The sequence below is a fragment of the Plectropomus leopardus genome, chromosome 12 (genome assembly GCF_008729295.1).
Source record: "Plectropomus leopardus isolate mb chromosome 12, YSFRI_Pleo_2.0, whole genome shotgun sequence".
Classification (NCBI taxonomy): domain Eukaryota; kingdom Metazoa; phylum Chordata; class Actinopteri; order Perciformes; family Serranidae; genus Plectropomus; species Plectropomus leopardus.
In genome coordinates this window covers 25,397,474-25,422,199 of record NC_056474.1, presented here as the reverse complement: position 1 = coordinate 25,422,199, position 24,726 = coordinate 25,397,474, and the positions used below count along the sequence as shown (strand labels likewise).

The following is a 24,726-nucleotide window of genomic DNA, read 5'->3' as shown; positions in this document are numbered from 1 at the left end:
GGAGGTCAGGCGAGTCCTCAGCAGATAGGAAGCAATTAGCTTGGAGTTCAGATATTGAGCCTTAAATGTGATCTCTCAGCAAACACACACACAGCCACGCACGCACGCACACATACGCACACACACACACACACACACACACACACACACACACACGTGCACTCCCCATCCAACTGCTCCTTTGCTTCCATTAAGACTGTTTTAACTGACTACCTATTTTGTTATTTCTTCATTTCTCTGTAATTTTTATCAGTTTTGTGAAATGTTAGTAAGTCTACTCTTTCTAAATGTAGCTGCTATGTGAGCATCAACAGTAAGATTAACTGAACTTTCCAAATTACAAATGCTTTTTAGGATTTTATTGTCATCACCACCTCCCATGATAGTTTTGGGATTGTTATAATTGGACAGCAGCTCATGTTGAATATGAAATTACAGCCTGCTAGTAACCAATTACTCAAGCTGTCAGATAAATGCAGTAAAAAGCAAAAAAATGCCTCCAAAATGCTAGTTAAAGGTCTCCCAAAGTGGACAGACTCAAAGAAACACAACCTCCTGAAGAAGACGTCCCCCAAACGTTTTAACAAGGTGGATGGTATGGATTGTTTTGAATTTGCAACAACAAATAAATATTAACAGGAGATTCCAATCTTATCAACATAACTAGAAAATGTCCTAAAGAAATATTTCAACCACAAAATGACTGATTCTTAATAAATTAGTTGTGCAGTGCTACCTTGAATCTGAAAAGAAAACATTTTTTCTTGCATGCCACCACAGAAAATAGAGCACATATTGTTTTTTTTGTTTTTTTAATTGATTAGGGAGATAACAATTGCAAAACTATATCAAAAAGTCCATTTACAAACTCTCATGTCTCTGCCAATAGATCCCCCTACATCTGACACACTGGACCTTTAATTGAGTGATTTTTTTTCTCACCTTTAGAAGTTTGTAGTAAATGCACTTCACTACTTTCCAACTCTGTGGTGTTTTCCCTCTTTTTTTCTACACATGTACAGTTAAGTTAAACTGTAAAACTCTCTGCTTCCCAGCCATTGTTTTCTCTGTTTGTACATATAGCAGAGTTCCACTAGATCAGGGTTCAGCGTGAAGTAGGTTTCTCATTCTTCAGTTCGAGGAAGCCGACACGCACTAACACAACAGAGGTCACTCTCATTGTGGAACGCTGCCAAAGGCATTTCATTTGTTAAATGGCTGCACAGACTTTGGTGTTTTGGCTCTGACCTTGTCACTTCCTGTCAACACACACTTTAAAGCACAAAATGAGAGAGCAGGGAGTGATTATAACAAGCTCCCTGTCTATGACTTTCCTCACCTCCACAGTGTTCACCTCGCCGCCAAACAGCACTTCCTACCTCTCTATCTCACACCTGTCTGACCTCACCTTGGAGCCTCTTTTTCTCTCTTTTGTACTTGTATTTATTTCTTTGTCAGACATTATCTTGTCTTCCGTCTCAGTGCAGTTCAGATGTTTGGTGTTAGCTGAGATGTCCAGAGATATTTAGTATCTGCTTAGATGTCTCTTATTGACAATAATCCTGTTCCCATCTGCTGTCCCTGCCATGTCAAACTCTCACATGTTGTTCAAGTGCTTCTGTTTATTAGTTTTATTCAAAGTGTTAAATTATAAGAGCTTTACTTTTTACACATTTGAATTTCAAAGAGTTTTCTTTGCCCTCATTAGTGTTTACCTGACATTGCCACATACACAAGAACAGGCCCTGAACTTGAGATCCATGAATGGAAGAATAGGTATTTTGCGTAATCACTTCAATACGCTGCAAGTACTTCAAAGTTTCATTAAGGAGCAAAGAACTCTCTATTTAAATATATTTGACAGAAAAAACACCAATTCAAGGGTGTATCCACTAATGTTCTAGTGCAAAGCAAATCATGCATTTATATGCTGGCATATTCTCAGAAATACTCTATCCACTCTGTCTACCAGTGATTATTTTGGTAGTGCTGGTACTAATATGTAAAATAATAAGTAAGTTGGCATTTTTTTCTAGGAAGTGATATGACTTCTGTTTCACTCTTTCTGATAAGTTAAATTGAATTTCTGTTCTTCACTGTCCTCCTCCTCCCACCTGCCTCCTTTTTATCATCGTCAGTGGGCTCCAGACAGACGAAGGCCTCCACCTGATGGAGATTCTGGCTCGCAGGGCTAAAATCCAGATGACCGACTTCGCCGAGCTCTCGTATGTACCTTTTTACTGCTTTTTATCATTCACACTCCAGCAGTAAATCACAGGGTGCTCGCCCCTTCCTGCTGTGTTAATGCTGTTTGTTCTCATAGAGTGAGCAGTCTGGACTGAAAATCACCTTGTAACCTAAAGCTAGTATTTATCCTCGAGATTCAAACCATTAATTTGTCCGACTGTGTGGTGGAGTATCATAAAAAAACACAAACCTGCACATTTACTGTGTTTGCTGCCGCTCTGAATAATCTATTGCTATTGAGAAGGTTGATCGGTTCGCACCTGTTCCGGTTAAAAATGCCAATAAATAAAGTCTGTTCAAACAGAGCCAACACGCTGGAAGTGACACATTTCACACCATTCATGCATTTTCACAAGCATAAATCCGGTGGTGTCAAACTTCAGGCTGGAGCATTTTCAGCGTGTCGCAGTGATTCAAATAAATGGAAGATTTTCACACATTTATCCACTAAAGATCTAAGCTGCAGAGCTCTCGCCCTCATTACAAAACCAACAGGCATCAGATCTGAAACATAGATGTAGTTTATCAGTCTGATATCCATCTTTCACTCAAATTATGGTCGGTAACCAGTAAAATAATTGTGATTTTAATTACCCATAACCTAGTGGCTGCAATATACAGTAAAATGTGATTTAGTACTTTTTATTGGCACGTTGATGTTGATAGAAGCAAGTTATTTAGCTTTTTTTGGAACTTTCTGTAAATGAACTTCCAGGGTGTTGTAGAATATATGCACCAAATATTAATCATTTGATAATAATATCACACAATTAAATTGTTAATGATTGCAATAAACAGAAAACAGACAGTTACCAACTTAAATTATAACAATACTTTTTTTAACTTTCTTAGAACAGTATTTTATATAACTTTGTTATATATTTTATTCAACTGTATTATAACAGCAATTTATTTAACTTAATTACTTGACAATAGCTACTTTATTGAACTTCATTGTAACTGTAGTTTATTTAATAATTTTGTATTTTAGTCTACATTAGATTCTATAAATATTAACAAATATATTATGTATCACGATTTAGCTTTTAAATATTGCAATATTTTTTTAAAAGCCATATCACCAAGCCTTAGTATAGAGCAACACATGACATACGATAATAGTAATTTAAAAAATGATGGTGCATAGTATGGCTACAGTACAGCAAATGCTATTTAAACAAAGCCTTTTGGCTTATCTGATTTTAATGAGAAAATTAATTTAAATATAGATGGGTGGTTTAAATAAAATGTGGCAAATATCTTTCTCTAATTTCTAAAGTTTATATTCTTACATTCAAACTAAATATAATAATCTTCAAAATGATAGTCATTACAGAAGCTACAGATCCTCTGGTCTCTATCCAGCCCTTTTTATCTTAAAATGACTTTAAGTATACATTACTTGCCTGCACTTTTGGTTTTAATGCAACAGGTACTTTTACTTTTGACGCTATTGTTTAAATTCTACATAAATATGACATGATGTCATACTTCTGAGCTCATTTTTGCCACTGCAAACTCTCGTTACCAATAACTCTTTTCCCTGCAGAGTTCTGCAGAGATGTTAACATGAGGCTTCTCTGAAGCATAATTCCAGTGTTGCTCTCCCCTTAAACATCAACAAAGTTTAAACGTCATCATAAACTGCTAAATTTGTGCAGGTCACCTTTTCAATTCCTAAAATGGAGGTCAGTCCTTACAATGTGAGTGGGCGGCCTGGTTTGGGTCAATGCAGTCTATAGCAAACCAGCATATACACACAGACACACACAAAGTAACAGCTCCAGCAGTGTGTCCAGGCAGCCAAAAATAAATGCAGTTTTAATGCTTATAATGTCCTTCTAAAACTCTCTTTGCCCTGTAACGGAGCAGCGCCTCCGGACATGTGGCCCTGCCAGCTGTCACACAGCCAAGCAGATGAATTAAATCAAGAATTATATCTGGAAGAACACTTCAAATTCATCACTGTAACAATCCAACATCATAAGGACTCTACCACCAGACTAGCAATGCAGAAGGAGCAGAGGTCTGTGGATGACTCATTGTGTTTATAGTCCTCTTTACGTTCCCGACATCAACCATCTTGTACCTGTAGGCTCAAGTGGGCGGCAATTTTCTCAAAGGGCGAACATCTTCACATATTCCCCGTGGAGGATGAGCAGCGTCGGCTTCTCCGCTGTTACCCCCCCAGCGTGTCAGATCAGAGAGGGCAAACTGGTGGGATCAAAACGGAGAGATTTTCCAGTGACACAAGGCGTTCAAATTGAAGTGAAAAAAAGAAAAGAAAACACAGTGCCCTCACAGAGTCGAAATACAAGGACGTCGACTTATTTTCATTCTGTCAACACATTTTCCTGCTCTGGGGGGGGGGAAGAAAGCAATGAGAGCTTCTCCTCAGCGTTATTGACATGTTGCAGTCGAGCCGCCGCTGACTGCAATCATTTATTAATGAGCTGAACTCCGCTTGAACCCTCTCTCTTTCTGCTTCTATATGTGTCTTTCTCTTTCTCACTCATTCTCTCTGGTTATCCTTTTATTTCTCTCTCTCTCTCTCTCTCTCTCTCTCTCTCTCTCGTCTTCTTTTCTCCTTTTCAGTCTGCTTCTTTCCTGGTTGGTCTCAGTATATTTCTCTCCTCTTCTAGAGTTGTTGCTATATTTCCCCCCACAGGTGACTTTGCAGTGGGTTGTGAACATTTTCAATGCAGTGAGCTGCAACAGCAAAACAAGTGCTGCTGCAGTGGTTTGCAGGTGGAAAAACTGCTGGGGATTATAGTCAGTATACAGACAGTATATACTGTATAGTATGTGTAAATAAAAGTGAGTACCTGCTGCTGTACAGACCTTTATGGTCAGAGTTAGAAAGCGTTATACAGCAAGGGACCCAACGTTTTTCATCCAAACCTGCAACAAAACCTCAAGGAAATAATGTTTTGCGAGTTTTATTGCAACTTGGACCACATTGTTTTGACCATCACCTCTGTAAATGATGGTATCATTACCCCTCAGCAAGTTAATCAGAATACTACAGTAAAGAAATACTTTATTGATCCCTGTGGGGAAACTGGTTTGTTACAGTCGCTCTGATGCCAGCATAGAGAAGTATAGCAAGTAGAAATAAGTACCAGCACAAGAATGTAAAAATAGAAATATGGTATGAGTAAATAATTAGCACAGTATGTAAATTTTTAAAATAAATTATGTAAATATGCTAAATATGTAAGTAGAAATACATAGAGAAGAAAGACAGCAGTAGACAATTAGCACTAATATGTAAATATTTAAGTTATTATATAAATAATGTGCTGATTTTGTAAAATATAAAACTGTGCCTTAGGCCACAATGCAATATATAAAAATAGTGTCAAAGTTACAAATATAAAAATATAAATATGTGTGCAAAGCTAAAACAATGAACAAGATATACATGAGCAAGAATAAAAATAAGAATATAACCAATATATACTATGTTTAAGATGTTAGATATAACCTACAGAAATAATTCCGCAGTAAAAAGCATCTTGCAAGTACATCAACTTCGTCCAAGTTACTGAAGTGCTTTAAGTGCTTGAGACCTATAAAATCCTTCAAATACAAAATAAGGTTATAACCTCTCGTGAAGTGACACAGTAGGTAGACTTCAGAGTCAGACCAACAGATAAGTTGTAAACAAATCAACAATTTATCCAGATCATCTAAAGCATTTTATTTGGAGGTTACGCTGAAAAAAGATCATACCTGAAAATGTTGGTAATATTCCTTAATTGCAATTGGAAAACTTTGACCTATTGTGCTTACTGTTGCTGTTTAAACACAAAGTTGAATTTTTTTTTAAATTTTATTCTTAAAGAGTTTAGTTAATATTATAATCATCTGCTTTCATTTTGTTTTCCAAATGACTTTGACATACTTTTGTCATAATTTATGGTGTTTCTTGCTCGGACTGAATATCTTTGAATAATGTTGCCACGCTCTGAGATCTTAACATCATTTGGTTAATTACTGATAGGTATGACCGAAATGTAAAATAAGACCCAAGTTGTAATAAACTGGTAGTCATCTTTTATTTTTGACATTGAAGCCTTAATATACTGTAAAGATGACCACATCTCACACACACTAAAACACACACACACACACATCACCCCAACATGCAAAGCTAGTCTTCACAGCGCTTCCAAATTGCCAGGGAGCCAATCAAACCCACGTAACCGAACACTTGTCTCTTTGTCTTCGCCCTCCAGCTGTTTTGGTTAGCTATAAAAGAGCAGTTTTTTTTAATGATCTGCCACTTTCCAATTACTTCCCTCCATGGCTGACACTGTGACCGCTGTTATGCACTCGTTCATCAAAGCACATGCACTTTTTCTCTCAAATGACGGTAATCATGTGTGTTCCAAAGACCATTATAGATACACAGCAGACTGGCAGTAGAAAAGTAGGGAGTGTCAGCCTGATAATATTTGTGCGTGTATCTCACCTGATATATTAATCTCTTCGATAACAGAATACATATCTTTCCAGGAATTTTTCTCTGTTATTTTTTTTATTTTTATGCTGCCGCACCGGTTACAGCCGAAGCTGGAGGCATAATGTTTTTGGGTTGTCGGTCTGTCCGTACGTACGTACGTACGTATTTTGTAAACACGATATCTCAAGAACATCTTGAGGGAATTTCATCAAATTCGACTCTAACACTCACTTGGACTCAACGATGAGCCGAGTAGATTTTGGTGGTCGTAGGTCAAAGGTCAAGGTCCCTTTGACCTCATCTGTCTCATTCTTGTGAAAGCAATATCTCAACCTTGACGGAATTTCTTCAAATTTGAGACAGACATTCACTGGGATTCAGTGATGATCTGATTAGAATTTGGTGTTCAAAGGTTAAGGTTAGTGTTACCTTGCATCCATCTTGTTTTCCTAAATGCAGTATCTGAAGATGGCCTTGAAGGAATGTCCTCAAATTTGGCAAAAACATCTGCTTGAACGTAAGAATGAACTGATTAGAATCTGGTGGTCGAAGGTCAAAGGTCAAGGTCACAGTGACCTCATAAAACATATTTTTGGCCGTAACTCAAGAACTTTGGGTGTCCACCATTGAACTGTGCTGGTTGTATAGATCTTCTGTGCTCCTGGGGGGAAGATGTGTGCGAAGCACACATGTTTTCCAAAACATTAATGTAAACTGTAACTGCAGCTTGACTGGTGCGGAGGCATTCAGCTGCTAGGCAGTACAGTACAGTACTTTCTTTCATGTTAATGTGGGCAGTACGTGTAAATGAACTATGGTAAACTTCCGTTTCTTTTTACCAGCACCCAGATCTCCCAGCTCATCTCTCAGCTCAAATGGAGCTGACAGATGGGAGAGATGCAAAAATATCATCCAGCAGATTTTCTTTCACTCTACAGCTGTTGCTCAAACTACAGATTGCACTTCCGCATTTTTGTATGCCCACTACCACGGGCACAAAGAGTATAGAAGCAGATTGAGAGAGACCTGCCTACTCTATCTCGCAAACTCCTACCAAACTCAGATTTAACTGTGAAACTAGGCAATGCTGATCAAATATAAACCAACATTCTGTTACAGTATTGCCTCTTTTTCACCTAAAATGCTCTCAGAAACACATTTTAGTGCACTAGTCGGATACAATATGAAAATGTGTGAACAGGATGTGAGTGCCTTGCGTTTTTCTGTATTGTAAAAAACAGACAAGCCTGCACGAACACACCCACCAGCAGGGGCGTTTATTGATTCGGTGTGACACAGTGCATTCTGGTAGTTGTAGGTTTTATACCTCTTGAGCAAAAGCAAATTCCAAAGCTGTTTTTCTCAGTTTTCTTCTGGTCACGTAGCACTAAATTTAAAAGTATTTTCTACTGCATAGACAGCCCAGCTTTATTAAGAAGATGATCTTTCTAGCAGTGGAATTCTTCTGTAAAGTTTCCATTTTATGTAGTAAGAAATTTCAGGAGACTTTTACTTTCTCAGTGCTCAGTTTTTGAGCGTAGCTCAGAATGGACGCAATAGTTTCACAATGCAACATTCAGCAAAAAAGCGGTAGTGGTATTGGAGGAACAAAAAGTCCAATCTGACATGTGATTGACTTTGGTGAGAACACACCTTGTTTCATGACCTATTCACATGAAGTTGTAAAGTACATTATTTAATTTTACACTGACAGACAAAACATCTCACTGTGATCATCAGCGCTCAGTGTTTGCAGGGCTCTGTAGCGGCATACAGAGTGGAATTTGGATTATTATGAAATAGTAATTACTGTGATCTGTGCAGAATCGTTTTGGATTATTGTTCTGTTATCTTGTTAGTACAGCGTCTTTTATGGTATTAACAAGTATTGATTTTTCAATGACAGTCACTCGATGTCTGGCAATGTTGTTTGTCCTCGAAGAGGTTACGTGGCTCTGCAGCAGCCAGTGAAAACTTTTTACACCAATATAAACCATGGCAATGTGTTGATTTTATCCTTGTACACGAATTCTGTTAGGGTATGTGTGTGTGTGTGTGTGTGTGTGTACTGAGGTTTCCATGCTGTAAATTCACTCCACAGTGCAGATAAAGCAGCTTTCAAATTGAATTGAACTCGAATTGACAGAGAAAGAATTCATGTGTACATTCATGTGTTAGCGAGTGTGTGCAGACAGGTGGGGATTGGGTGGCTTTGGGTCGTGCGATTCTCACACACACACACACACACACACACACACACACACACACACGCATACCTTCACACACCCTCCCTTTCTCCGCCCCCCACCACCCAGGCCCCGTTGTTCCCGCGGCATCTCGCCGTGCTGCTCTGCTGCTGCATTGAGTCCCTGGGTGGCCCGTACTGTTCTCCTGTTCTAATGCACCTTTTGTCTTTGTTCTCCTATTCTGGGAATGAAAGGAGGGAGCTGCACACTAGGGAGAGTGATGGATTGGAGGCAGAGAAAGCAAGAGAGCGACAGAGAGAGAGAGAGAGAGAGAGTTAGAAACCGAGAGGGAGGAGAGAGATGGAGAAAGCCGGGGGTTTCTTTTGTTGCGAGCACAGTGAAAGCCCAGCAGGGGGAGCCGCCTTGACAATTTGTCAGAGGCGCCACGCTTATTTTCCAAGGCCGCCCGGCTCCTCACCGCTGTGGCAACGGCAATCACCTCCACCAGAATAAGTAAGCCCAGAGACAAAGGCTTTAGCCTGACACTGAGCCTGCTGACACTCCTGATTTACCCAGCCTGCCCTGCCCCTCAACACTACCAACAACTAGTTTCCAGAGCTGTCCTCAAATCATCCTCAAATCCAGTTTTCCCATCATGTATCCCAATATATAGACCGAAGGTTAGCAAAATGATCCCTATCAACTGGGCGTGACGTTCCAGCTCTTCAGAGACGTAAAGAAATATTCAGCCGCAAGATGCCATAGTTTTTATGGCGGCTTGCTCCATCAAATTCAAATATTACAAATATCTCGTGCTTCATCTTATATATTTATATTGCCCCAACATAAAGCTCAGAAACTGAACAGAAGCTTTTGATACTTTGGTATCTCCACTGGAATAAAAATAGAATAAATGCATGTGGGTTTGAACAAAGCCTGACAGCACAAAATGCATTTCGTGACATTTGGATGAAATCTTAAAACAAGAGTGAAAAAGGCAGGTTACTGCATTAATATGAAGAAAATGACACAATAGTTGACATCATATCCTCATACCAGCCGATTTTGTCACTTCTTTTTATACAATTGCATTTTATAAATAATAGCCTAAAATGTCTGGTGTTAAAGCAGTTCTTATTGCTTGTTAGACAATTACACTGACAGCAACAATCAAAGTAACTGTAACGTCGTCAGCGGCAGAAGAACAAGTAGTGTCTCTTGTTTGAATAATTCAACTTATGTGTGGCAAAGTTTCCTTCACTGTTTAATACATTCAGTGTAATGTAACAACATTCTCATATATTTTACTTACATTTTATCTAAAAATTCCATTAATAGAAAAAAATTAAGGAACTCAGCTCCAAATGCAGTTAACTTTCTCGCCATCTGCTCTTACCCAGGTGTGCTGAATGATGAATCCTGCTTGGTCATAAGTCACCTATAAGTATCGGTAATGCCCTCTAAACTCTATATAAGAAAGGGCGTGTGCCATGTGCAAAGATTCTGGCACATGTCAAGAACTGAAGAGATGCCACAAAAAAAGGCTTTAAGAAGAACAAGTTATGCAGTAGTAAAACCAACACACTTCTAAATAAATACACTTAACCAAAGTAAACATTTTCCAGAGCGTCAGTACTGGGGTTACAGGAAAAAAAAACAAACACCACTAAACATTAGTGATGCTGTAAATGCCATGTCAGCACAAGTAGTGGATCCTTTACTTTAGTAAAAGTACTAAAAAATATACTGTAAAAATATTCTGTTACTAGCAAAAGCCCTGCACTGAAAATGTCCCTTATGTAGAAATATATTAGTAAAATCACTAAATGTATTGGTAGTAGTGATAAAAGTAAAAGCACTCGTGCAAAAAAAAAAAAAAATCCATATAAAAATTAATTAAAATAATTGAAATAATTAAAAGGAAAAGCAGCACATCTCAGTTGAACCATGAAATCTTCCGAGGAAAAAAACAAAACAACAAAAACCTTAGATAATTATCAAATGGTTTCCAATTACTTTTCAAATCAATAAATTAATTATTTCATCTACACTTGTAACTAGTAACCAAAGTTATTAAATAATACAAGTGGAGTAAACAGTACTATATTTCCCTCTGAAGTGCAGTAGAATAGAAGATGGCATGAGGTTAATTACCCAAGTACAGTACTTGAGTAAGTTTACCACTGGAGTATAGTGGTATTTCTTTACACCACAATCCAATCATCATATTTACTCGAAAACATAACCATCTAAATTTGATTATGTAATATACATGCATTTTTTTATGTCTCTTAAGTTGTCTCATTTTGGACAGCAATTTATGAAAAGAGAAAAACATGATGTTTTTTCTTTGGTAAGACTTGTCTCAAGCACTCGTAAAATTTTCTACATAAACATATAAACCTGCCGTGGTGAGGTGTCATGAATATGTGATAGACTTGGGGTTAAGAGACAGCAGCAGTGTGAAGCATTTTCTGTTCCAGTAGCTGCACAACATGTTCCCTTCCCTCAAATGAAATAACTAACAAATACGTAACTATGTTGTCCTGAGAGTAGAATTGAGTTATTTTATTCTCTCACACTGAACTCAGCTCACAAACTGGGTCTTTAGAAGTATCGTACATTTACTGAACGTCTGTTAAGATGTCGAGCTCACACATATAGAATTGATACGTTTCCTCACATTGGTTTTCCGGCCATGCACATTGGTTTAATTTAAGCCTTTGATACGTGAGCAAAATGCATTCGAGAACATAAAAAGATGGAAATGAGCAACTTTGCAAGAAATGACCCAAAAACATTACAAAAAAATTAGTGAAAGTTACAAGAAAATTTCCTGGAAATAACCAAAAAGAAAGACAAAAACAAACAAACAAAAAATCAAGGAAATGACTTTTAAAATAAATATGAATATATTTCTGTATGTATATAAATATATAAATTATTATAATATATATGCAGTTCTCCTTACATTTTCCCTAAGATTTTTTTGAATGTTATTTCATTTTTTAAACAATTTCCCCTCTCTCTTTTGCAGGTCATTCTTCTCGTATCTTTTACCAATATCTTGCTAATTTTGGGGGTCATTTCTTGCCAAGATGCACTATGCCTTTTCCATGTTTTCAAAAGAAATCAAACCAATTTTCTCAGATTTTAACAGCTTGGTGTAAGGCTTCTGTATGAACAAGAAAACTGATGTCGATCCACATTTCAAAAGGGCTAATGTACCACTCTGAAATATCAAATTTCTCCATGAGCCACTGTTTTTATGTAGAAGCAAATATCTTACAGGTAGATATCTCAAAAACTTGATAAATAAAATCAAAACTAACTATTAGGGTGGAAAAAAGGTTTATATATTGGATGGATGGGTCAAAGAGGTTTAATACGTGTTGACTGTGACTGATTCAAAAGTACTGTATAAAGTCATAGCAGTGTGTATATATATATATATGTGTGTGTGTGTGTCCCTCCCTCTTCTCCTTATCCTGCACCTCAGCCACTGAACAAAGTCCCTTTCATCCATTTGCCAGGCAGCAACACCGCAGGCACTTCAACCTTCCACCTCACACAGAAGCACCAGATTAGCATATTACAACAACAAAAATGTCTCTCAACAAAGTAGTCAGCGACCTGCACAACCCTAGCCACTGAAAAAGACAACAAAACTTCCCTTTTTCTAACAGTTTCCTCTCGGGGGCCGGAGCCAGAGAGCAGCGGCGGTTCAGCGAGCCCGCAGCAAAAAAAAAAAAAAAAAAAACGTCCACACTGGCAAACATATAAATCATAAAAGTGAGCCTACACACTGTGTGCCAGGACACAAAACAAACCTGGAGAGTGACTCACACCCTTGCGTTTCATTTGGAACAATTCAATACTGATTAGATAATACTGACGGTGAGCGCTTTCAGCGAAAAAAGGCCTTGGAAATGTTTTTAGCTGGCGTGGTGGCCTGGTAGTGGTTGAGGGCGAAGCGGCGGGCGGGAGGGAAGCGTTGATGTGGGTGGCTTGGCAGAGCCTTTGACTGTAGCTGGCCGCCGAATAATGATGGCTGTTGCATAACTGTCACTGAGTGTAGACTGGATGTGGGTATTTTTTTTTAAAACAGGAGGGTCGAGGTGATGTAATGTCTGTGTCTGAGCTGAAGGCTCATATCAAAGAGCCGCCACTAGGAGGAGAGAGTGAGCCTGAGCTGGCTGGAGGTGAGGATGATGAGGGTGATGGACCGGATGCAGACTGATGGTGAACACTGCAGAAATCCACATCTTTTTCACTCACTTTGTACTCTTGTGGAGTCTTAAATGGTTATGTTTTTGAAACAAGTGAAAAAATCTGCCGCCACCGTTATAACTGAACTTGATTTTGATACAAAACACACTTTAATAATGTATATGCAGTCATCACTACGAGCTGATGTTGGATAAAAGCTTCATTAAGCCCCACTTTTAAATCTAAAAGCGAAGTTGATCAAAAATCTCCATGATAAGTAGAGAGTCTTTTTGTCTGTTGTAGTACTTATTTTTTTAACATATAGTTTTATCAAAATAATAAAACTTGTACCAACAATAAAATTTCACTTGGCCCAAGCAAACACATGAAGCAAGTACATTTGTGGTAAAATAAAATAAAATAGTTATTTTCCTTCATTATTAGAAACAATGGAGTTTTGCAGTGTAGAAAGGTAATGGAGACTACCTTCCACAATTAATAAAACATCAATAAATTATTTCTGATTGTGATATTTTTTTCTAGAATATTTTTTTTTAAAATGAAGTTGAACCAAAATGAGTGCAGTATTAAAATAAATAACTTTTTTAAACAAGAATATTTCACTTGATCCAAGAAAATACATGAATCAAGTCAATTTGTTTTTGATTTTCAATAATGCAACTTTATTGAAATTACCTCAGCATCTTGAAACAACAGAAATTAATGGCTTGTATCAGCAAGAAATTTTCATTTGATCCAAGAAAATATGTGAAAGAAGTACATATGTGACTGTCTTTTCTTTTAGCTTTGAAAATTATTTTTTTAGGACTCAATTATGAATCAAGCAGGCTTTTTAAATTTGGGGTTTTTGCAGTGGAGAAACACCTTTTCACTTTTGCTCTTGGAGACTTTCCTTGCAGACACATTGTAATTTGATTGTAGTTTTGTTACAGCATCTCATTGCTCGAGTTACTTTCTAGATTCATCTTTTTCTGACAGCATCTGATAAACTCACAAGTTATGAGTATTTTGAGAAAATCTTGTATCCCAAAAGTGTGAACTTTTAGGACATGTGAGTGGCCGCCTTGTGTCAGCTCAGTGACATTATGACTTTAAACGTTGTCCAGAAAATTAGATGCTTCTCAATCTGTATCGAGCCTGTAATCCTGTAACCTGAAATCCTTCAGAAAATCAGGAATAATGCAAACTTTTGGGGGATTTTCATTGTTTTAGGACCCCCTTTGATGTGTGGTGTATGTGTGACATAACAGAGCAAGAGGAACTTCTTTAATAATGAGTAGTTTGGACGCTTAAGTAAACTTAACTTAGTGGTTTTTACTATAGTCTCATGAGGACTTTACTGCTTCTTCTGCCACTGACAAATTTATGACTAATGTTTATCATCACTGTGGTTTCAGGGTATTTGTTCCTCCTTGTTTTTATTACTTGCCTTCTAAAACACTTAAAACTCCTTTACGAAGTAGAAAAAGTAGTTCAGGTTCATCCTTCAGTGCCCGTTTAAAAGGAGCATTCAGTGAATTAAAGTGTTTTTATCCTCTCCAGCAAAGACTAAAATTATGTTTTATCTCTTCAAACATGACAGAATTCGTTTCTGTTGTCTATCATTCTGTCTGAGCTGTCACTTTTTTAGATAGTAAAATACATAGTTTTCATCATCATCATCATCATCTGCAGTACGTTCTTGTTTTTCCATGCAATCAGTCAGCATAATGCTGCTGTTAGATACAAACTTCTAAATGTCAAACTCATCCGATTATTCAGCAGCTTTATGAAAAATACATTTTAAAGCACATTAATGACTTTGATATGGTTTTATCAGCCGATGATAAAAACATCAAGGCTTGCACAACAACAATGATGCATTTATTACTTCTTATTTACCTTAAGTTAATATATATATTTTCTATTGATATGTATTATGGATGATGATCACCATGTTGAAGGCTTCCGAAAACATTTGTCCAAATGATAAATATGAGCTTTAGATGATGTAGAAATCACCTCGTGTGAGCTTCTCTGGGCCCGGTGAGTGACGAGGTTATTTTACGAGGTTCAAAGTCGATGTGGTGTCTTTGTGTGGGAGCTGCCCTGGGTGGCAGAGGCCGACAGATGGATATGTGATCAACTCAACATGAGCGATTTTCCCTCCTCGTCACACACGGAGACTTCGCCTGCACTGGCTTGATAAATCACTTCATAGACGTGACAAATATATCGGCCTCGTACCTCAGAGGAGAAATAATGGTCAGAAAAAATGAGCTGAATTGTTGTGCGGAGTTCCTCAGACAGACCGACCGAGGCTCTTTTTGTCATTTTTGTCCCTTTTGCTCCTCAGTTTATGTTTAAAGTTTAAAAAAGGATATTATTTGGAATACAGTAGCAGAGAACTTTACACTGAGGAATTCATAGCAAACGTGACAAAAAAAAGTGTTTTATTTTTATTTTTTTTCTTTGTCAAGCACTTAGCTTCATCGAGATTTCCCCTGGGGATCATTCATTTGACCCAGGCTAATTAGTTTGTTATTGCACCTTAAATGCTGGAATAGTATAACATTACTACTGCATGAAGTAAATGTGAGTTTGTGGCTGTTTGTGTTTTTCTCTGATACACTGACTTCAGGGCCAAAAAAACCCAATTAAAACCCCACAATAATCTGAAAAAAAAGTGCATGGCTGAGAATGTCAAACGGAGGCTGTTAATCCAAAGGTTTGAAAAACACTTTAGAGTCTTTTACCTGACGGTAGCTCGGTGAGGGAGGATAGAAAGCGTGTCGTGAAATTAGAGCGAGTGTTTCCATTGAGCCACCTCGGACAAATTTTGTGTATTATTTTCAAATATCAAAGCAAAAATGATCCTTTCGGTGCTCTTCTGTGTTATTGTTTATTATTTTTGATTAAATATGACTGCCTGTGGGACATTTTGTGCAAAAGGGCAACAGTCAAAAGTAACAGTGCTGAACTATTTTCTGGCATTCAGAAACCTCAAATATAAGGGAAGTAGTGAGAAGAGTGTATGTGGAGAGCGACAGGAAATGAAAAAGCAAAAGCCATCCAGGGCGCAGTTCACAAACAAGAAGTGGATGCAATTTCCAAATTTGCACGTGGGTTCCCATATTCATGGGAAACCTTGAAAGTCATGGATTTTCACAGTCTCATTTTCCAGGCATGGAAGAGTCATGGAATTAGTAAAAAATCATTGAAACATTTAGAAAAGTCATGGAATTTTGCTGTGTTAAATTAAATTCATTATTACAGCAATCTTCCGTGTTCAACCTTCAATGTAATTTAACGTTACAGTGAATATATTGTCTTCAACAGTACTTGCTCATAGCTCATTTTCAGCTATAGTCATAATTGTGTTGGTCAGCAACATGCATGCATTGAAAGCAGGCAGATTGCATTATAAGGCTTACTCGGTATATTTATTAAAATATTTTGATGGACTGTACTGGAAGACTTAGAGAACATATGCCTTCATACTTATGTTGCTGCATTGTTTTACTTACATCCAGAAATGAGTTTATAATCAATTGCATTAATAATACATTAACAGCACAACCTGTATAATTTTCCCTCACACTTGGCAGCCCTTTATTAGTGCTTATGAAGCTTTTTATTTATTAGTTGCTTATTTTTCATATACAGGACAATATATTCACTGTGCCTGTATGCCTGTAGTTTGGAGTGGTTGAAGTGAATATGGACATAACCAAATAGTAAAAATTAGAAAAGGTTTCTGTTTTATTTTGATACAGTCAGTAATATTAAAAATAAACTCTACAATTCAGTTCAGTTTTTTAAAAAAATTGTTTCTTTTTTATTCTGGTATTTCATATTTTTATTTCATTTTAATCCCTAAAATCTGACAGTTAGTCTGCTTTTTCCTGTTTTTACTAAAACTGAAAAGGCACACCCCATGGCTTCCAAAAACAATGAATGTGCACCAATTTAAATCCATCCGCCTGGAATGAAAACCACTTTTCTGAATCCCTGAAAACATTTTGGACATATTTTTTCAACCAGCAGCTTTAGGATGGGACCTGCTCCATTAATGATGTCACCATATTTTACAATAGCGTTGTTACAGTAGCAGTCACTTCCTATAGCAGCGCACAATACCTCCTGGAGGGGAACCCGGTAATATATCTTCCTGCTGGGCCTTTTAGTCTGAATTACAGCAGGAAAAACAAAAGGTTAATCACATTGGGAGACTCAGCTCTGCCTCTGACCACCCAGCTTCTCTCTGCCGCTCCCTCGCTGTTTCAATTCAAGCTGCTTTATTGGCATGAATGTTGGATGAACATGGGGAAAACAGCACATAGAAAAAATACAGATGTCTCTCTGCCCCTTTTCTGCACGTTGTCTCTCTTCTTGCCTTTTCTCACTGCCCTACTTTCTGTCACCTGTAATTTACATCCATCACGACTATATGCATGTGCAATCACCATACGTCAAATCAAAATGTAAATGTATCGTGCTGCCTTCACTCATCCAAGAATCACGTATCAGAGCGTTCTGTTGTTGATGACCAAGATCCTCTCATTCCCGACCCCCTTCTCTTCATTTCCCAGCGTGCTTAAATGCCGCCGGGCGCATTACATTGAGATTCAAGAGGTTATCTCACGGTGGTGATGGGGATTGCAGCAGCCTAAAGGATCGCCACAGGTTAAAGCTTTCTTTTTTTTTCTCAAGCACCACGTATGGCTGAGCTTTAATGAGCGCCACTCCTTTTCTCCCTCCGTCTGGAAAACAACACCTCCCCACCATGGAAAATAGATTGAGAGGATGTCTTTCGTAAGGCTTCTGACTGTGTGTATGTATGTGTTTCACAGGGTGGTGGGCCCCGCTGTGACCTTCAAAGTGAGCCCGAACACTCAGAACGTCAGCACCACAGATGTGGCCAACGTGGCTGGTAGGTTCTCCTTGAGTAATGTTGTCTTTATACTGACAGAGATAAAGACAGGCCATTATCACTGGCTTGCTGCTGCACCTGAGGCCCCACATGAACATTTTTCAAAACCTATGACTCCTCAGTGAAATTTTTTTTTCTTCCACTGTGTATTCTGCTGTACCCACTCACTTTATGGCAACTTCTTCTATTGCTTTGTGTTGAGTTTGGTTTAGTTTGGGTAAGAATTTGGTATTGGCCCATTTTGAAAGGAAGGCAGCAGCATTGTCTTTTGTGTCACAAATCTCCAGGCAGCCATGTTTGTTTGGCTTTATTGTTGAAATCCATTGGAAAGTTGGATGTGTGCCTAAAAACACACGGAGAGAAAAAGAGGCGTCAGATATTTGTTGTGTTTGGGAAATGAGTCAGGTTATTAATGCCTTTTGCAAATATGACAAGTCTGATAAGTTTTCTCAAAAGGACAAACAGTGTGGCCTTCAGTCTTGTATTGCTGGACAGTATGAGTTGTCTCTTAAAGAGTCCATCCAGTCCAGGTAGCTAAGTGGAAACAAGGGCCTCTTTTCTACTGCATCGTTTGACTTGACTCAACTTACTTTTGGTACCAGGTGCTTTCCTCTGTTTTGTTTTCAACTTTGGAAAATACCCCCTCAGTGTAGGCAGCGTTCTCAGCTGATATAACAATACTGCATGAAACATAAGCCGGAACTCCAGTTCAGTTTGGTTCCTTTACTCTTTATAATGGTTATTTTTGCATTTCGTTTGACAAAAGTTCTGAATACCAATAGAATTGTTCCATTCCGTTCAGATTTTTTTTTTTGCTCATACCTAGCACACTGATCTAAGTCTTGAAGGCAGGGCTAGAAACACAAACTGAGGTACTGAGGTACTACCAATAGATTTTTTTTAAATGGAAAACCAGAAAAAGAGTAATATGGGTAGAACCACGTATCACTAAGCAGTTGAAAGACTATCTGTGTTAAGACATGTTTACCACTGTTTTACATCATGTGTTTTCACAGCACTCAGTAAATGTTTTGGTCCTGACGAAACTAGTTGTTGAATTTTCGAAAGGGGAATTTTCTATTACATTCTTGCTTGATCTACAACTTCAGTTGTCCGACAGCCCAGGGTATCCATTGTTGTATTGCGTGAGACAGGTGTGGATTGCAGGTGGGCCGGTCTCGTACTTGCACTCTTTTACTACAAAGCCACACTGCTGTAACACATGCAGAATGTAGCTTTGCATTCTTATTGCTGGAATAAGCATGGATGTCTCTGAAAAAGTGAAGACGTCATCTGGATGTCAGCATATGTTGCTCCAAAACCTGCATGATGCGTTTGAGAAGCTAAATCCAGCAGAGTGGTGAATGTGTGTTCCTTGCAGAAGTCATTGTCAGGTGATTTTGTCTATCTTTTTTTTCTTGTCTGAAGAAGGTGTAGACAGTTCCTCTGTGTTTCGGTTTCAAGATCCTCCAAATCAGAATGACTCAGTTCAGCCTGTTCTGTCGCATGGAGAGGGTCTCTGTAATAATCTCTCAGAGTGCAATCCAGCAGTGAAGACATTGTGAAGGTGTGTGGGAGTGCGTGTGTGTGTGTGTGTGTGTGTGTGTGTGTGTGTGTGTGTGTGTGTGTGGCTACAGTGTGACTCACAGTAATGAGGCGAGGGTGTTGATGAAGTGGGGAATAAAGAGAGGAGGAATGTTTGCCATTAACCAAGCTGTCAGTCCAGAGAGAGAGAGTGACTTTCCTGATATTCCCTCGGCCCAATTCCAGACACACACACACACACACACACACACACACACACACGCACACAAACACAAACACACAGACACACTAAACAACTGACATGAGTAGCTTGCTGTCTATTTTTTTTTTTTATCCAACATCTTATCCTTGCTTGATAATTGCAACCCCACATCCTCACCCACACATACACACACACACACACACACACACACACACACGCACATACACACACACACACATAGCCACACACTTTGTTCTGATTATGCAACGGCTTCTCTTCTGTTTTTAAGTGCTATTGTTGGCGTTCTCATTTCCCGCCCGCCGCTCCCGCTGGCTCTGCAGGGTCACGGATGAGCCTCGATTGTTATTAATGCAAACATTTGACAGAACGTGCTCGAAATGAAATATGGCGTCCTCTCAGCTAAAGTGCAATAGCGTGGGCGGACCGTCTTTAAAGCGTCGTTTGTCATATTCAACTAGAATATCAATCCATCCCAAAGCGTACATTATCCCCCCGGCCAGGGTTTATAGTGCTTTTCTGAAACTTTAGCTTTACACGGCCATTGTAATGACGTCGTTTTGTCATCATTTATAGGCGCTCAGCAGTGGATGGTAGCGATCCGACGTCCATCTCTTCTGTCACAAACTTGTGTGTTTTGGTGGAACGCTTTTGGCAGCTGTGTTAAAAATAATTCAGCTTTATTTGATTTAATCTGTGCGAACACATCAGTAAGACGACAGTGCCCGCCAAAGAAATGCTTAAAGATTGAACTATGTCCAGTGGTTGAAGGAAATCCTGTAATATAGTCATTCTGGAGGCTGCAGTTTGTGGTGCTGTTGAAGTGAATTGCTTTACACTGAGATATAGCCATGAGAAAATTGAAATCGAAAAACTCAGAATATGGAAAAAAAACATCTAAGGATATTAAATAAAAATTAAAAATATATAATGAAAATCTGAGAATATTATAAATGCTAATGGAATAAAAGCCATTCACTAAAACCGGGTGATGACAGATATGTATTGTAGGTACATTGCCTAGTAGTCAGTGTGACCAAACTAAAAATTTCTGACTCACAACTATATTTAAGGGGTGGGAAATAATTTCTCTACTTTAGTTGCAAGTTTTGCATCAATACATTAAATAAAATAATATTCAATCATTATATTTCCTTTCAAGTTGGATTGTAATTTTGCAATTTCATGTTAGCTGTCAAAGGCAAATTCACATTTTAGTATAGATACAAAAGATTTAACAATTGTGTCTATCCCATTTTTTTTTTTCTATATATCTTAAGAATAATTCATATTGCCAAGAATAACAGTGAATTCCCACACATTCGCATCACCTCTGCACTGATATATTAAACAATGCTGATTTTTTAAATGAATGCAGAGGTGATAAGTGCATGGTGTGTGTCACTCTTTGCTTTTAGATTTGATCTTAAAAGGATCAGGTTTCCTGTGCCATAAAGGAGACAAGAATATTTATGTATGGTATTTGCCTGTTATATAATCCAATGTTGAATGGGCCATTTCAGTGATATGACAAATCCATTAGTTCCACTCAGTCATTTATTTATCAAATATTTATGCATAGTTTTGAATACTATTATTTATTCACTCACTTTGTATTTTTATATATATATATATATTGAATTATTCAATTATTTATTTATTAATTACCAAGCTCCTATTATTATTATTATTATTATTAGATATTTTAATAATACCTCTAAGAAATGTTACAATTATTGTATGTATATTAGTAATGGAATATTATGTACATATAAGTCAGTCATATAAATAAAAGTACTTATTATGGCACAGTGGCCTGTTTTTTATCATCATATTTTTACTGATATGTAAAAACATTGTAACATTGTGGTCGATATGAAGCTCATTAAAACCCCTTAATATATTATTGCATAATTTTATCTGAACAGATGGATTTGATTGTACTAGCTGATTATGTTTTTTTTATGTAAAATGTACAGCTGTCAAATATATGTTGTTTAGTAAAAAGTACAATATGTCCTTTTGAAATGTAAAAGTAAAATGTAAAAAAATGTATTACTATAAATTGAAACACACAGAGCTACATACATTCACTTATGAGTGAATGTTTAATTTTCGTATTTGATATATAAAATGAAGGCAGTTCTGAATGCAGCTTCACAGGAGTCCAGTTTAAACCTCATCATCTTTCTCCTTCTTAAATCGGATCGATTTTGACCCTGGCCTCTGGATGCCAAAATGCCAGATTAATGCAGCCAGGCCGACCAGACCTGGTTCTGCATTTTAAGAAGCCGCGTTACCACTTCTGTCACGCGCGTCCGCCCATTGTGAGCAACTCCGGGGCCACCGGGGGCCATTGTCAAACGTGGGGGTGGATGTCAAGATGGTGGGCAGCGAGGTGGTGACCCTCATTGTCAGGCTGAGGGTGGGCGGGGGACCCACAGGCTACTTCCAGCGGTGCGTCACGGCCGTGAGAACGGGACCCCGTGAATAGGCCGGGGGTCAGGGTCAGGACAGCGGGCAGCTCAATTAGCACTTAAAGCAGGAGAAGAGCAGCTGAGATAGCCTTATCCCTGCACCGTCTGTTCATTTGACTCCTACTTCTTTATCCCCAGCAGCACTTATTTTTGCATACATGCTAATCATGCCTCTCAGTGTGAAGAAAGTTACTCACACATGCCCAAAAGCTGTCCACTCTGGGGATTACGGACGGTTTGGACAGTTGCGTCTGGTCAGTTTCAGTCTCTTCAACCATCACAGTGTGTTCTCCAGTTAAACCAACCCGTCTTTGTTATAGGCAGACAATAGCCAGTTCCTCAGCGAGTCAATGTTGCATCTGAAGTTTGATTTGTGTGCTGACATGTAAATAATTTCCTGGCAGAGAGGTCACTATCAGTTTAATAAGTTAAAAAGACATTGCCGCCCTGGAGAGGGGAAACCAGTGAAGGCCTAATTTACATGCTGATTAATGGAATATCCCTTAAAAAGTGCCGGGTGTGTGTAAGTGCTTATCATTCCTTTCTAGTTCACATATCAATCAAAGATGTTGTTTTTATGAAGCATGGATGTTGGTGTTTTTTTCCAAATAACAATGCATTTAGTTTTAAATGTAGAAAATAACATTGGACATTGTTGGCCACATGGATCATCCGCACACATACACATACATCATCTGAAAGCTGGAAACCTGAAGATTAATTTGAGATGCAGCTCAGCAGTTGTGTCAAATTGTGTTGTCATAAATCTGTATTAAACATTGTGTTTCGGTTAGATGCGACGTAGAACTTTGAAATTCTATAGTGTTGAAGTTGCATGTTATTGGCGTAAAGTGGGTAAAGAGGACACTTTTGGGTACCAGTAGAACCCATTTTCACTGAGATGATGTGAGGTGAGAGGTCAAGGGACCCCTGTGAAAATGACCATGCCGTTTTTCCCTCACCAGAAATGTATCTAACTGTCTTTGGAGCGTTATTCAGCCCCCTTCCTGAGAAGCTAGCATGACATGACGGACTTGATTCCTCAGGTCTTCTACTTTCATCTGATATCAGTTTTTTTTTTTTAAATTGAGCCCCCTTAGACAGGAATGTTGGCTGAGATTGGCAGCAGCCCAGAGTGTTAAAAAATAATGCATGCATTTCATGTCACGTTCAGAGGCGGTACAAAACGTTTTTGAGGGCCTCACTTTGACAAACTATGAATTAGCTGAAATTCTAAGTCTATTAGCATTGTTATTGTTTGTGATGTTCCTACTGTGCACTCACTGATTAATTTTATATTTAATTTCCTTCTGGTCCATGCATTGTCAAGTATGATGTCTGATTTGATTAATGTTATCATTATTATTATTACGGTAGTTGGTAGTTACGGTTAAAAATTCACTAGCCTGTTAACCAGGGGTCAGCTGATATTGTTTTTTTACAGATTATTAGTACTTAATGAGATCGATATTTGTAACTGACATGCATTTAGAACAAAAATGAAAACATTTCTTTCTGAATTTTGAATTTGAAATATGAAAAACTCCAGCACAAAACTTTGTTTTTACAGTATGCCTTTAGCAAATGTTTAATCAAAACTGAAACTTTCAACATCATATACAGCAAGTTCCCTGCAACGTTTTTATTTTCATAAAGTTAAGTGAACATTTTCATTTAAAAAAAAAGAATAAATAAAACAGCTCTCTGAGGTATTACAAAGTAAAAGTTCCTCCCATGTTGATACTTTTTTTTGCATGCATGGCAGGCTGCCTTCCCTGGTGTTGGTTGAGTATAATACACACACTTTTTCATTTAATTTATATTGTTGGATGATCATTACAATAAAATGCAGATACAGATAATCATCAAAATGCCAAATATCAGCCCTGATAATTGGACAGGTCTGCGGACCCCTGCTGTTAACATTTGTCTCAAGTGATCCCGCTGGTTACCAAGTCATTCCTTTGTGCCCTTCAATATAAAAGCACAACACACCTGATTATTCTGGACTTTCTTTGCAATAACGCAGCAACGACTCAGTACGAGGTTGTTCGGCGGTTGCGTTTGTGGAGGAGGAAGCAGCCTCAGACTCATTTCTGACAGCTGATATCTTTCTGTCACTGAGCTTCAAACCAGATCCTGATGATGACTGCGAGGAGGAAGGGTTTAGGTTACTTCTACAAAGGCATCAGTCGCGTCTGGGCCCTTTTCTTTCCTTCCCTCGACTTTTCGTCTCGTCGTCTTCTTCCGTCTGAGTGGATTAGCATAGATCTTGCACGCTGACAGGACTGACCTTCACTGCAGCTAAACACTTGTCAAAATGCCAAATGTAATTACTGAGCTCTTTAGGTCAAAGTAATGTGTTTCATCTACCTCACTTCGCCCCGTTATTGATGTGCAGGCCCTCGGACCTCAAACTGCAAGTCAAGTCCCCTTTCCTC

The 24,726-nt window shown here is 38.2% G+C and overlaps 1 protein-coding gene across 3 annotated transcripts in view; it reads left to right on the top strand.

Moving 5' to 3' along the window:
* LOC121951622 (receptor-type tyrosine-protein phosphatase N2-like) overlaps window positions 1-24,726 on the top strand; it is a 256,425-nt gene that overhangs the window by 64,853 nt on the left and 166,846 nt on the right. For all 3 annotated transcript variants that reach the window (XM_042498013.1, XM_042498012.1, XM_042498014.1), the window contains exons 10-11: window positions 2,139-2,225; window positions 17,964-18,043. In XM_042498013.1, coding sequence (XP_042353947.1) covers window positions 2,139-2,225; window positions 17,964-18,043 — 167 coding nt within the window. The remainder of the gene's footprint in view (window positions 1-2,138; window positions 2,226-17,963; window positions 18,044-24,726) is intronic.